The sequence below is a fragment of the Hoplias malabaricus genome, chromosome 12 (assembly GCF_029633855.1).
Source record: "Hoplias malabaricus isolate fHopMal1 chromosome 12, fHopMal1.hap1, whole genome shotgun sequence".
NCBI classification, from domain to species: Eukaryota; Metazoa; Chordata; class Actinopteri; order Characiformes; family Erythrinidae; genus Hoplias; species Hoplias malabaricus.
This window is the reverse complement of record NC_089811.1, coordinates 23,638,796-23,653,294: the sequence shown is the minus strand read 5'-3', so window position 1 is coordinate 23,653,294 and position 14,499 is coordinate 23,638,796. Positions and strand designations below refer to the sequence as shown.

At 39.4% G+C, this 14,499-nt stretch overlaps 1 protein-coding gene across 1 annotated transcript in view; it reads right to left on the bottom strand.

Moving 5' to 3' along the window:
- The window catches only part of clybl (citrate lyase beta like), a 104,896-nt gene extending 91,843 nt beyond the window's left edge, over nucleotides 1–13,053 (bottom strand). The window contains exon 1 of the mRNA XM_066641419.1: nucleotides 12,942–13,053. Coding sequence (XP_066497516.1) covers nucleotides 12,942–12,985 — 44 coding nt within the window. The 5' untranslated portion in view covers nucleotides 12,986–13,053. The remainder of the gene's footprint in view (nucleotides 1–12,941) is intronic.
- Between the last annotated feature and the right edge of the window lie 1,446 nt (nucleotides 13,054–14,499).

Sequence of the window (14,499 nt, the reverse complement as noted above, 5' to 3'; positions counted from 1 at the left end):
AGTGAGGCCGTGTCCCAAACAACACACTTTTACTACACTACAGAAAGTACGGCTAAAAGAGCGGTATATATTTTCATACTATTCAGTGCAGCAGTGTGCAGTTTGGGACACAGCCAGAGATAAATGTTAACTTGCTGCATGTTTAGAGTGCTTTCATACAACCTGAACACAGCTAATATTAACGTTAACAAACACTCAGATCCTCCTCTGTTACCCTAACAGTTATATACCAGCCGCTTTCATAACTGTAATTAGCCGTCATTGATAGCTGTTGTGCACTCGTTATTGACTTCAAGCCCAGAGCTGGTAAAAACTAGCTAGCTATAGCTAACTTTATAAACCAGACTCTCTGACGTGGTTAATCGAAGGACAGTGAAGCCGATGATTGGAGCAGCTCTATCATTTTACTTTGACTCTGATTCTTTTGATTTCATTCAGCTTTATTGTCATCACAGATGTATTGAGGGAGAAATGAAACGTAGTTTATTCAAGACATGGTGCTAAAATAAGTTCTGTCCTGTTATGACCCGTTTCTCTCAGCGCAGCCCCAAAACAACTCCCTGTAGGCGGGACTGTGACTCCATTGGCTGCCGCAGTAAACGATGGACAGCTAACCCTGGCTGCTGATAAAACTCTTGCTAAATAAAAGTGATGACCAATGAGAAGCGCATTCTCTGTTTAGGCTGAGGGAGAGCAGAGTGTCTCAAAGTATCCACGGTCTTAACAGTCTCGTCTTAAATATACGAGATAAAAAGTCCAAACGGTCCAAAACACAACACGGCTTTTATTGTTGGCGGTTGGCGACCCTAATCATGTCCCCTCACGCTCCAGCTCTGATTTCGGCTCACGGGGAATGTGCTTTTGTGCGGAACACACAAAAAATGTGTGTCCTCTACAGTGGCCAGCAGAGTCAGATCGCAACAACATTTACAAAGCGGGCTACAGGAGGAGAAGGGAGTGTGAGGATGTGAGCTTATCGCCTGGAGGAAATGGAGGCTTGGACTTAAGCTCGAGCTCAAAAAAGCCGATACAGATCAGTAAAATAGTACTGTGATCGACATCCCTATACAGTCAGCCCTACATGTTAGAGTTATGACTCTGCAGATTCAACCGATTATTAAAAGAAAAAAAATGATAGAAAGTTCCAAAAACTTAAACTCGCAGAGCACTATGTTAAATCTACATAAATTAAGTGATATGTTGGCATACCCTGCTGCAGCCTCCCACCATTTTACAGATCATCACTCTCTCTCCAGTCTTTGAGCATTGCTCTCCTTACTTTTTGATCATTCATGTTTGCACTTGTTGTACCGAACATGCATAGATTTTAAGTGATTATTCCATAAACAATGGAGTAGAAAACACTATTCCTGGGATTGGTACAATGTATACTAAATATAATTTGCATTCATAAAATGTGCACTAAATATATTTGTGGAAGTTCATGTGAATTTCTGGCAAATCACCAGAATTCAGCTTAAAACCTTAAACATAAACCTAACTCCAAACGTTTAGAAATAATCAAAATGATTTGTTCTTGTGCAGTGCTTAAAAATTAGCCTAACCCTAAACATAAACCTTACTCTAACGCTAACAATAATCCTGAACTTAACTGGAAAAATGTAAGCGTCAAAAGGTTAGAAACATCTTTGGTGCATGTGTAATACTCAACAGATTACAGCAATGCTTCTGTATTTAGCAAAACAGCACCACCAGTGGACTGGAGCCCACTCAGTGAACAAACTTTTGAACATAACTTTTTGAACCCCCTGTATAAAAGTAGACAGATCAGAAGAAATCATGCAGCATATGGATATCTAACTTTTTCACATTGATCTAATTCAGCTGTACTCAACAGGCAAACTCCATCCTGTTTGTAAATGCAGTTCATTATGGACCCAACAACAAACCATCAGAGTGAGAAAATCTCTCCTCAAAATCTGTGTAAATTCTGCGGAATCTCTTGGTTTCTTGAGGTCCAATCAGGAAGCATTTAAAATGATTTCTGTGATAACAGTGACATCACTCAGGCAGTTTTTTGACTTGTGCTCTATGCATTTTGACAAAGGCAGGCTAATATGTCCAAAAACTGAAATGGCTCCATACAAAAAAGACTCAAGAGTGAAAACTAAATTAAAGATTAATAATCTGAAAAATCATTCACGTTGCTTATTTGACTTTTCTAGACCTCCAGCACTGTAGAAACTTTAGTAGATCTAAGATTCATATTTGAGTTAAACTGACCTCATTAATACACACAACTATGCTTGTGAACATGCAGACATAATATATATGTGGACATTAAGCTTTGCTACATTAAAAAAATTATAATAAATAAATAAATAAATAATATGGAAAATCTTTTGCATTAAAACTGGAAAATGTCTTGTTATAAAAAAAAAACAAACAAAAAAAAACACACAATCCAGGGCCTACCTGGAATCATTGGGCGCAAGGCAGGAATACATCCTGGAGGGGGCGCCAGTCCTTCACAGGGCAACACAGACACACACACATTCACACACACCTACTTTTGAGTCGCCAATCCACCTACCAACGTGTGTTTTTGGACTGTGGGAGGAAACCGGAGCACCCGGAGGAAACCCACGCAGACACGGGGAGAACACACCAACTCCTCACAGACAGTCACCCGGAGCGGGAATCGAACCCACAACCTCCAGGCGCCTGGAGCTGTGTGACTGCGACACTACCAGCTGCGCCACCGTGCCGCCCACAATCCATTAACAGAAGTTTATGGATGCTAAGCAACATCATAATCAAAGTTTTTATCATGAATATTGGCGCAATAACAAGTATATATAACTAAACAGATGTGTATGGCCTTGAGGTCTTTATACTTTACCAAACCAATCAGATTTTACAACTATCCACTTAAAATGTTCTCCATTTAAAGCAATCTACATCCTGATTAGAATCGTTTTAATAATGCATTAGCTATTGACAACACAAAACTCTATTTTGTGTTCTGATTAACTTATCCTGCAGGGAGAATGAGGCTAAACAATTATTCAGTATCAATTTACAATGTTTCAATAACAATGATTTCAAAACTAATTTTCAATGTTTCAGTGTAAATTATCAATCCCAGACTGACATTAATTACAGTACACTGTCATCAATTCATTAAACTCAATTTTAAATTTAGTTTAAAAATATTAATGGTTGATGAAGTCATGAGGTTTGTTTGATGCTGATGTCATGCTTCTTGTTTGTTCTTGGCAATGTTTTGTGGCTATTATGTTGCTCATATTGATATTGCAATTAATATGAACAATATTAGGAACTATATTGTGATATAAATTTTCGGGATATCGTCCAGCCCTAGAGTAATAAAAGCCTTTTTGCAATATCACCAGAAATAATTATTTGCCTAAATCACATTTTTATGCATAATTAGAAGCATATATCATTTATATTAATGTAGAAAATGTGTCAATTAGCTGCCTCTGGTCATAAATCCACAACGTCTTTCTGCATTACCATAAGAGACTTGGGGGCTATTTATGGAAAAGCATGAGATGATAACAAGGCTGAGGGAATGTGTGGCCGAGTGCCGCTGTCCTCTTCCCGACCCGTGTCACAGAGCGGTCAGCAAGGAGATTAACTCAGCAACGTGGTGCAAGGGAAATACAAACAGTTCACGTCACAGGCACACCTCGGCTCGGGGTCAGAGCCGGGCCAGACGCCATAGTAGCACTGTACTCCACTAGCTTAGCACAGCCCTTTCCGCTCCTTAACACCACACTAACAATCCAGTAATTAAAGCCGACGTAAGATAAACCCTGATCAACAGTGTCAGCGCAGAGTTCTCCTACTTTCATTCTTTACCGTGCTACCCAGGAGCCTTCCTGAAGGACACATATAGAGGGAACAGACTTCGAATGCCAAGTTTCACTCAAAACAAAAGCTGCTCCTTTTGGCTTCACCCACTGCACCCCCAGGGCTCAGACTCCATAGCCCTGTGTTAAGTCACTAGCAGAAATGAGATTAAGGGAATTGGAATGCAAGAGCAATCAGCCATCGAGTGGCACTGGAGAAAAGACCCCGTTAAAGGCATGAGCTTTGATTAGAGTCCTGCCCTTAACCGCATCCGATGAGTAAGACCGTCCACCCCCACATTTACAACCAGCGCTGACCTGCTCTTTTCCTGTAAATAAGTGACGTGTCTTTAATGGTGTACAGACCCAGCCATGGGAAAAAGGTTTCCAGCCTCATCAGTCCTTTCTCGTAACAAAAGCGCCACATTTCATTGCACCTCCTCCAACAAAGGAGTTTGGCCTGCTCTCAATACGGAAATAAAGTGAGGAGAATGGCAGCCTCGGGGACGCTCGCCTCACAAGTGACCCTTAAACCTGGGGTAAACCTCATGGCGTCAAAACAAAGATTAGCTGCTGCCTTTTCACTCCAGAAAAAAAGTGCAGACAGCTTCTGACAGTTGTTCCCAGTTTGGAGGAGGGTGAGGGGGTGGGGTGGGGGGGTGCCCATCATAAAGCTGGGGCTAGGAAACAGGATAAGCACTCGAGCCAAGGCTATAAAACGCTCGCTGGGAACTTGAAAGCCACGAAAGCAAAGTCGAGGGCTGCCATCTGGAAACAATAAACAAACAAAAACTAACCAAACAAACATTATGTGTAGGGAAAGCTTAAAAAAAAAAAAAAAAAGACCGTTGACTATAACCAACTTGCGGGCTGGCGAACATGGAAACACACATGCATCATTACGATGAGTGATGTGGAGACAGACACCTGTCCTTAGGGAGAATAGAGATTTCTGGGAGAGTGTGTATGGAGTTGGGAGGTTGGTTTTGTGTGTGTGTGTGTGTGTGTGTGTGTGGTGGGACCGCGGCCGGCTTCTAATGAGCTGCAGCACTAACAGGGCGCTACTCCCAGTGATGTGACCAGGGGCCCATCACACACCCCATTAAGGGGACAAAGCAAACAGACGTACTTGCCCGCTTGGCTCCAACCTCAAACGTCTGCACCCAGTCACCACACACAAGCAAACACACACACACGAAGTGACAGGGCGTCCACACGGAGTGGGGTCATCATGAGTAACCACGCCATACAGAGGACAACCAGGTGGAGCAAGAAAGGGGAGGAGTCTTATACACTGGGTCTTGTTTGTGTTCAGGAGCTGATCCCAATGTGCTTTAAGAGCTACAGAGTATGTCCAAGGGCAAATGAACCTAACAATGACCTTGAGTTCTGGATGAGGTCATGCTGTATGCTGCTGCTGTTTTGCCCAGGGCTATGTCCAGGGAAAGAAAGAAATGGAAGGAAAGATTCACGTAAGAGTTAACCACAATCTGAAAACAACTCTAACTGAAAGAGAGAGAACTGGTCGGTCACAGATGGGAGAATATCTAAACATATCAGCTTAAGCCAAGCCTTGAAAGTAACACTAAAGAAACATTGCTGCAATCAAAACACGTCACTGTCAGGAAGATTAAGTTAACAGAAATGAAATCATGCCAGTGCAAAAGTGCACAAGCTAATTTTCTGTTGATGGTTACACATTTATCACTTGTGTCAATGGTGTTTTTACAGTCACACACAAACCTATGATGGACCCTGGTCAAATCATATCATTCCTCTATGTCTACTGCTTCACTGAGTTAAACATTAGAGGGGAAAAAAACAACCAGAAAAATGAAAATGTGCCACAACTTATGCTTTATTAACTTTAAAATGTTGATAAATAGTATATTATATTTTCACATAAACCAAGACTATGCATTTTGTTCTCTGTACTAAAACATGGTATTATAGAATCATATTTCTTAATAAATCTATACCACCAAAAGCACATATGCGCTGCTGAAAGCTGAGCTTCTGTAAAAGCAGTTGCACCCAAGAATACTATCATTAACCAGAACAGCATCTCTGAGCTTAAAAGAGTAATATAAACTCATAATTTAACAGCTTCAATAAAATTAGCATTAAAACTTCATAAAACCACAATATTCATCTTATTCCAGGAGCCCCAGCTTTAGCTTCAGCTTCAAAAAAAAAGTTCCTCCAGCTCTGTGGGCATGAAGCGTCAAATCAAGAGGAAAAGTATAAAGCATTTATAGAAACTACAACTGGCGTATTAAAAATGCAAAGCATTTTGCAGCATCACTAGAGTATATTGTGTGCCCGGTGGTAAATATGAGCATAGACAGTGCTTGGGTGTCTGAGCCAAACGGAGACTGATTACGAACGTGTAACTCATGATGGGCAGCTCCACCTATCGTCCACGGTCCACTGCAGCACTGGAACCGCCCGCTGTGAAGCCTGTACCAGGACGCACTCATTTCCAAAGATAATGAGAAGCGATGAAACGTTGGCGGGGCTCTGGACCCTCACAGGGATGTCAGAGAGTGGGACCCAACCTCAGGGCTCCACACTCTCCATTTACATGTGCGGCACCATGGGAAATCTGCTCCCGCTATTATTACTCCTCTTATTGCCTATGTTCTGTAAATATTTCATTTTTTCATCCAGTCATTAAACAAAAGGAGGGACATCCTTTCATCGCATGTCTCAATGCAAGTAACTAATTTCTCTCTAAGTTCTATTTGCTGTCATTCTTTTCTTTAGAAATTGCTTATCAGGCGTACCACATGCAGTTTATAGCCCTCAGTGATTTGCAGAAGGAAATTACTAAAGGCTATAAAGCTGCAGTAGCATCAGTTTTCCACAAATGCATGCCGTCAAATATACTTTATGTTGAATAGCAACAAATATCTAATGGATCTGTCGTGATTACACAGCATGCCTGTAAATTATCAAATGTTGACATGGATGATTTATGGCCGTTTAATTGGAAACCCATCTAAAGCATAATCACAATTTAATGACTGTTTATGACTTTAATATTTATTACACTTTGATGAACAATTAAACAATCTGTTTCTGACAGAGCACCGGAAAGTGACTCATTAATCCAGCAGCAACCTACATCAAAAAACTAAAGCCGTGTTGAGGATGTAAATTTAAAAAAAAACAAAAAATAAAAAAAAAATTCCCCCTGCTAAAAATTATTCATTACAGTTATAATGGCGCACTGTTTACAAGAACCGGAACTGTGTAGATAAAATCTAATTGGCAAGAAATGCATCACAGATTTTGCTCCAAATCTGAAACTCTTCATTTGCTTCAGAATAAACAGCCTCAGCCACCGTTCAAACTCGAGCAGAACATTGTGAACACTGACCTCATGAGGAAACGCAGAGAATTACACCCCCGCTCAGAAGAAAAATGCTCCCCCAACCGCTGCCAGCTCTGCCAGAGAAGGACCGGAGTACACTGCAGTGGGAAAACCAACAAACCACACAGAATGCGCTCCAGTCCAGCCTCAGTATTAATCTGCATCCTTAATCTTAAGACTGTAAGAAAACCAGGAGAATTGACAAATTTAATGAACAGTAGCCCAACTGTCACACCTGAATTCTGTGCTCCAAACATCCTGTTCAACAAAAGAGAAAGCACAAAATAATAATAACTGTTCATTTCATAACTGAGTAGTTTAACAGTAGATTTAAATGAATTAACATAAAAATATTGTAATCGTCCTCATTTAACATATTCATATTGTCATCATAGAGTTTAATGTATAACTGCTGTCTGAAGTAAGCTTGTATTTCTGTCCTTTTTTTTTGGGGGGGGGGGCGTAATTTAATAATCTGAAAATAGCTACATTCCATAAAATCCAAAATTTTTACAATAACTTCAATTATATTTTACATTACACGTGTTTTTAGGACTTCCCCATGCCATTTGGAGATACAAGGTTTAGTCTGTAACAAATATGACAATGTAACAGATATATATGTGATTGAATTTTTATTATTATTTTATAATACTGTTATAAATATAAATGTTTACATTGTGAAATACAATTTCCAAATTAAATTGCCTTTATATATATATATAATGTTAACTTAATCGTTTACTCTAGGCTCAGTCTGACCACAGCAGGTCTGCAGCGGTTGTAGAACAGGACTCTATAGTTACACTGTTCACACATTCCTGAAAGGCTGTGTTTATACAGATGCGATTCCATGGCCTATCTGAGGTGCTGCTCTCTGGCCAAGATCCTCTACTGATCAAAGCCTTGAATGCAAGAGCAGAGGCACTTGTTTGGGTCGCCGTTTTTGTCTGTGGGGAACCCGGAGCACAAATCTCCATCTGTTGGCCGTATGGATCTTCTCAGTTACCTCCAAAACGAAAGTGCTCCGAACTGCCATCCCTCCACATTCAGTTTACTCAGCTGGCCTCCAATCCTGTTACCAACTCTTTGTTTTCCTCCCACCAACATGTGTTAAGTTAATGCTCTGAAACAAATTTCAAAGGCCAGCTTAGGAGGGTCAACAACAGGTAATAGACCGATTTATTGATGTATTGGAACGGAGAGAGACTGAAAAGAATAAGAAAAAAAAAAAAAATAAATAAAAATAAAAACTTTTTTTTTTTTTTTTTGGTAAAGGACTATGTTGCTCTTTCACTCACTCGTGTTTTCTAGAGTTTGTGCCCGGCGAAGAAAAATATACAAGTCTCTTGCTTTACTACAACTTCAGACATTTTACAATAGGAAAATGTGGAACAGGCTTTGAAAACAGCTCACTTATTTCCTCCTAAATTCACCACAGACGTGTGCATGCTTCATTCGCACCTGGTCTACTGCAGCGGTGGTTCTGCTATTGTGCAATGTCAGGAGCCCATCCAAGTGCAAAGATCCCAGTCAAGCCATTTTCTGCTGTTGTGTCAACTCTGCCTGTAGTTACAGTGGGCTCAAGCTGTTTTTCTCGAGTCGCCTGAATGGATTAAGGCCACACACCTCTGCTCTGGTCACCAGCACCAATCAATGTGGAAACGACTTGTCAACACATCGCTATTTGCTCAACACTCACTTGTTTTTCTATAGGATTCCAAAGGTGACATCTGCACTATGAGGCACCAGCTGAGAGGAGCAGCCAGTTTTGAATATTTATACTTCTTTTAACCCATCTGTTAACGTTGTTTGCAAACTTTGGTAGTGTGTTTCTTGAGACACTCTGGAACAGCATTCTACAGCCCACATAAAAAAAAATCCTACTTACTGTAAGAAGTGAGTCTACAGACAGCACAGATGTGTAATTCTAACAGAAGGGTGTATAAAATCAATTAAAATGCACATTCCTCCCTAGTTAGTTTGTAAACTGAGGCTATTAGAAAAAAAACACCTTTGATTCATGCTAAATGCCTTTTCCAAAATTGGTTTCCATCGCTGCCAGGTATCTGCGGGCCTTTGCACAGTTGCTCTTAATTGAAAAAGTTATAGTAGCACATTACACTTCAGGGTTTTATAACCTGCGCTATAAAGCCTTGGCAGGCCTCAAAAGACGAAGCTGCCCATTAACTTATAGGGCCTGGGCCTTGGCAGTGTGATTGAAAAGCTCTAGGCCACTTTCATCACTTGTCGAGCTCATAGCAGCAGTCAGGGTTTCCTCTAGGATGCGGCTGTATCTTTGACAAGCTGGTGTTGGTGACATATTGCAGCCGACTGGAACGGTAGCGACAGGCACTTTTCCATAAGCCACATACACTTCCAGGGTCTGGACTCAAGTCCAGTGCAAGTGCTTAAACATGTGTGAAACCACACTTCCTGACCAATTCTCTACACTGTGTATTTACTCAGGGGGGAATACAGTTGTGCATATTGGTTGCTGACCAAAGAAAAAACATGGGTCTACATTATTGTTGATTTTATTGTTTACTACAGCATTTGAACACAGCAGCTGTCCTTCATGTTGTGTAAAATATTTATGATGAATGGACCAATAGAAATGCTCCAGACTTGCTTGGAATAAAATCTTTTTCCATTGATTTCTAGTGGAACTTACAAAGGTTTTTTCTTCTGCTGTAAAATTACTACTTTGGAGATACATGTTTTTCTTTGGACAGAGACAAAGAAAACATCCTTAATTTGGTGAACATTGCAAGTTAAGCATAAGAAACCATTAAAAATGTAATTATTAAATAAATAAATAGTTGCTGTCCAATTAAAATCATGTATCTCCCAAAATAGACACTTTACAGAAGCCTCCTTAACATTCATTGGAAGTCAATATAAAAAAGATTGGATTCCAAGTCATTTGGTAGCATTTTTATTGGTTCATTCTTCATGAAATTGCCACACAAATTGAAGGACAACTGCTGTGCTCAAATGACGTAATGAACTAAAATTCAACAAACATATCATAATATGTTTAATATATATACCATATATATATATATATACACACACACACATGTAATATTTCAGAACATCTCATGGAACAGTTTCATGTTCCAGTCATGAGATCAAAAAAGGTGCTGTCTTTAATTAACAGAGCTAAACACATTCTTCTGTCAGCAACTCAAGAGAAGCTCAGTCAATAAAACTGTCACTGCACACACCTTGTGCTCACACACGAGCTGAGAATATGACGAAGCCTGGCGTGACAGTCGCTTCACACTGTAGATGAGCTGAGCCATCAGCACAGCGCCTCTGGAAATTCAGCTGCCTTGAATTAAAGCCACCTGGCACCATGTTCCGATGACCAATATGGACTGCTTACTAGGACCTTTAAACCAAGGTTTCTTTGTAATGGACATTTAAACTGTTTGAAGTTCCTCATTAAAGTCTCTCAAGATGAATCAGCTGCAGATGTAGCTTAGCATCCTAAAACAAATACAATACTAGCAAACTGTGTACGAGGTACTGTTTATGCCTGAACCAGGGGCCGCAAAAAACTACAGTATTAATGTTCATAATAATTCTTTATCTAAATCATTTTATTTTCTTTCCAAATTAAATGTATAAACATATATTTCTAAAATTCCATACAGTTTAAATATAATACAGTTACAGTCATTTAAATGAAAATGTCCTTTTAAATATGATGGAAACACAACGATTTTGCTATCTCAAAAATAATTAATAATTAATACCCAGTGACTTCGTTTTCCTTCATGGAAATATATGTACTTTACGTATGAAAAAAAAAAACATTAAACTGTTAAATGCAAAATAATAATAATAATAATAAATGAATACTTTTTAAACCTATTGAACTCATTCAACCAAACACTCACAGTCTTATTTTTACTAAAGCTTATTCCGGGCCGAAAAATAGTGCACTGCCTTTCAGATATCCAAAAGCCAACAATGAAAAGCAACAACTACAATCCAAAAACAAAGCAGGTGCAGGTACTGTAAATAACATCACCACCTATTTAGAAATCATCACATGCTTTCAAATGAATGCTTGGGTGCATCAGCCTTTTTTTTCTTAACATTTCTAATAATGCAACAGCTCTATGCTAAGAGCCACACCACAGCCCTGTTCAAGACAAAGCATTCACAAGAGTTGAATGAATAAACAAACAAATTTAATATATTAAATTGACACATAGAAAAGAATGATTTCATTAATTCACTCATCTATTCATTCCTCATCTGTAAATGCTTCATCCTGGTCAGTGCTATGCTGGTGTCCTTGGCCTACCCAGGATATCTCTCATTATGAAATATCTGTATTACATTTTTAATATTGTTACAAAATACATTCACACCTGCAGAAAGGCTAAACAGGCCTTAGGTTTTTCAATCAACATGTAGAAAAGGGCAGTAGCTCAGGCCATCAGACACGGTTGAAATAAACTAGAAAGAAACCATAAAAGATCTTGCAACAAACCAAGCACCCCAATGTTGGTTTTCTGAAGAAATACAGTAACACAACCAAAACAGCAACAAAAAGTGCCATTCATACAAAGCACAATAGCATGTCCTTGTGGAGCAGTCCCTAAATGAGTCCATTTGTTAGAAACAGCACTCCTTATGAAGCAATCCCTAACCACGAGTGAGTACTTAAGTAAATGAGTGAGAGAGTAACAAGCCAGTTTCATGAGGTGTTTTGAACTAAATATCAGATATCAGCATGTCTGAAAGCCACAGGTAATGTATACTGTATCCTGCAAATTCAAAGATGGACAAATGTCAGTAAAATCACTTGAAAGACTGCACTGAAAACATATGAGGAAAATGGTTTACTTCTCTATGTTTCATTGTAAGTAAAATGACTGCTGCTAGTCAAACCCAGCGAGACGCAGGTGAGATAGAACATTTGTTTGTAGATTCATACCGTTTGAAAGAGAAATTTTATTAAGTTTTATTTACTGAGGGCTAATACCTGGTGAAATGTTAAAAAAAACTCCCTCCAGAGAAAATCAAGTATTTCATATTCATAAAGGGTACATATTATGAAAAACACTTGAAAGTAAACAGAGGACTGTAGTCAATTAGAGATGAAACAGGAATGAATAGGAGCTGTGGTACGCTCAGAAACTTCAGAGAGCTCAAAAGATAGGGTTGAATGAGAACATAGCTTCATGAAACTTCAAGATGTTCCCACCTCTGAATGCATTCAACCACATTAATATACCAGTCAGTTCAGTTCAGTTTGCAGCAGAATAAACACACAGTAAACGTATCCTAGGGCTCAAGTGGCTTTAAAACCAACCCGTCATTCAAGCTTCAGCATTTTCCTGTCCGGAAAGTAATCTAATCTTAACAAACTCCCAGAAAGGTAAAGTCAAGAGCGTTAACGAAGGTCATCTTTGCTTTTCATTCGAGTTCTCTGTTCCACATTAAACGCCGCCGCCTTAATATAACTGTTTAAGGTGGAAAGACATATTCAAAACGCAGCTTGAATATAAGAAACCATTCTCAGCGCCACAGGTCAATTCACCTTAAACTGCGTTCTTTGTCAGTAGTTTCGTCTCAGCTCTTCGATTTTCTAAGAGTAAAACACAACCAAGAGCACAGTGGTGTCTTAAAGCAAGTCAGTGTGACGGACAGAGAGTGTAAACAAGAGCCACAGAGGAATTTACTCTCAGGAGTTCAACACTTACTGCATAGACTCCCTCCTGCAAGCTCGGGCTATGTTGATCGCCATGTTTCCGCCGTCAACTCAGCGTGCAATCCTATTGGCTGGCGCAGAGCCGTCAGGTTAGGACACTTCTGATTGGCTGAGGGGCAGAGAGCACATGTCTGTGATAATTTAAAGGTGTAGGCATATATATATATATATATATATAATTTTTTTTAAGTAAATGTTATTTCATTCTATCCCTCTGTTCCTGTACAGCTCTTTCCTTTGCACAATTTTTTCTATTTATTTTGCCCCTTCTTCATTTTTGCTCTCCCTCTCTCTTTTTCTCTGCTTGTCCCTTCCCCTCTTTTTCAAATTGTGCTGTCTCTCCCTTCGTTTGTCTCTTTCGTTGCCCCCTCACTAACACTCTCTCTCTCTCTCTCTCTCTCTCTCGCTTTTTTTTTTTTTTTTTTTTTTTAACATACATAGTCATCACCAGTATATTTCCATAAATATCTATTGCATGATGATCCCCATTGTCATTTCTATGGGCAGGCACGACAGGAAAATAAGAGCAGGGAGCGCAGTGACACCACGACAGAGCGCTCCAGGAGCCCTGGCACAGCAGAGGCGAATTACTACTACTACCATCAGCCAGGTCCATGTGTGGCTAACAAATGACACGCAATATTTGCCATGATTAAGTCAGCAGGGGATTCTCTCCAAATGTCAGGATTCAAAAACCAGTTCCCTGGTTATGTATTAACTGTGTGCACGAGGCATTTCGTGGAGATTGGAGGACACTCTGCAAGCTCCACAAGAGAGCCGGGCAGAAAAATAGCCCATCAATATGGGAAGAAACTACTATCGAATGGGGGATCCTTAAATAACTGGGCTTTTTTTTGTTGTTGTTCCAGGACATTTTGAATTGATGTAGGCCAGTTCTGTCTTGAAATATATGTTTTATAAGCAAGATACAACAACACAGTGTTGTCTTGGACATTAGTTTCTATTAATGAAACCAATACTAAACCAAAGTAATCATTCATCATTTACATGTTAGTGATAAACTGCAACAATATACGTCAGAGTATTGCTCATTCTTGCCCTAGTAAGCAATAATAGCAAAGGCCAGTCTTTGGTAACAGCTATTCATTCAAATGGGTCAAGCTTATATTACAGCCAATTCACCTAAAATAAGTGAATTTGAGTGTCTGTGCAGCTGTGAGAGCAGTAGGTTCAAATGAGGCCTACTGTGCACTACTACTGCTAACACGCAAGTAGTGGCTCTTGAACAATAACAACCTTATTTTTCAATGTGTAACCGCATGGTTGTCACAGGTGATGTGCCTTACTTTCAATATCAAGACATTTCTGTCTTTCTCTCCATGTTTCCTACCACATTTAGTCATATGTGCTACAAAATTGATTTGAAAAACAAATAAAACTGGCATGAGAACCGATATATGCAATCAGTTTTTTGGGTCATTTTAATACAATATTTTGCAATATAATTTGGAAATTCCACCCATGGGTTGCTTGGACACTAATCTTTTCTTCCTCCTGCCATCATTAAACACAATTGTTGTCTGCTAATC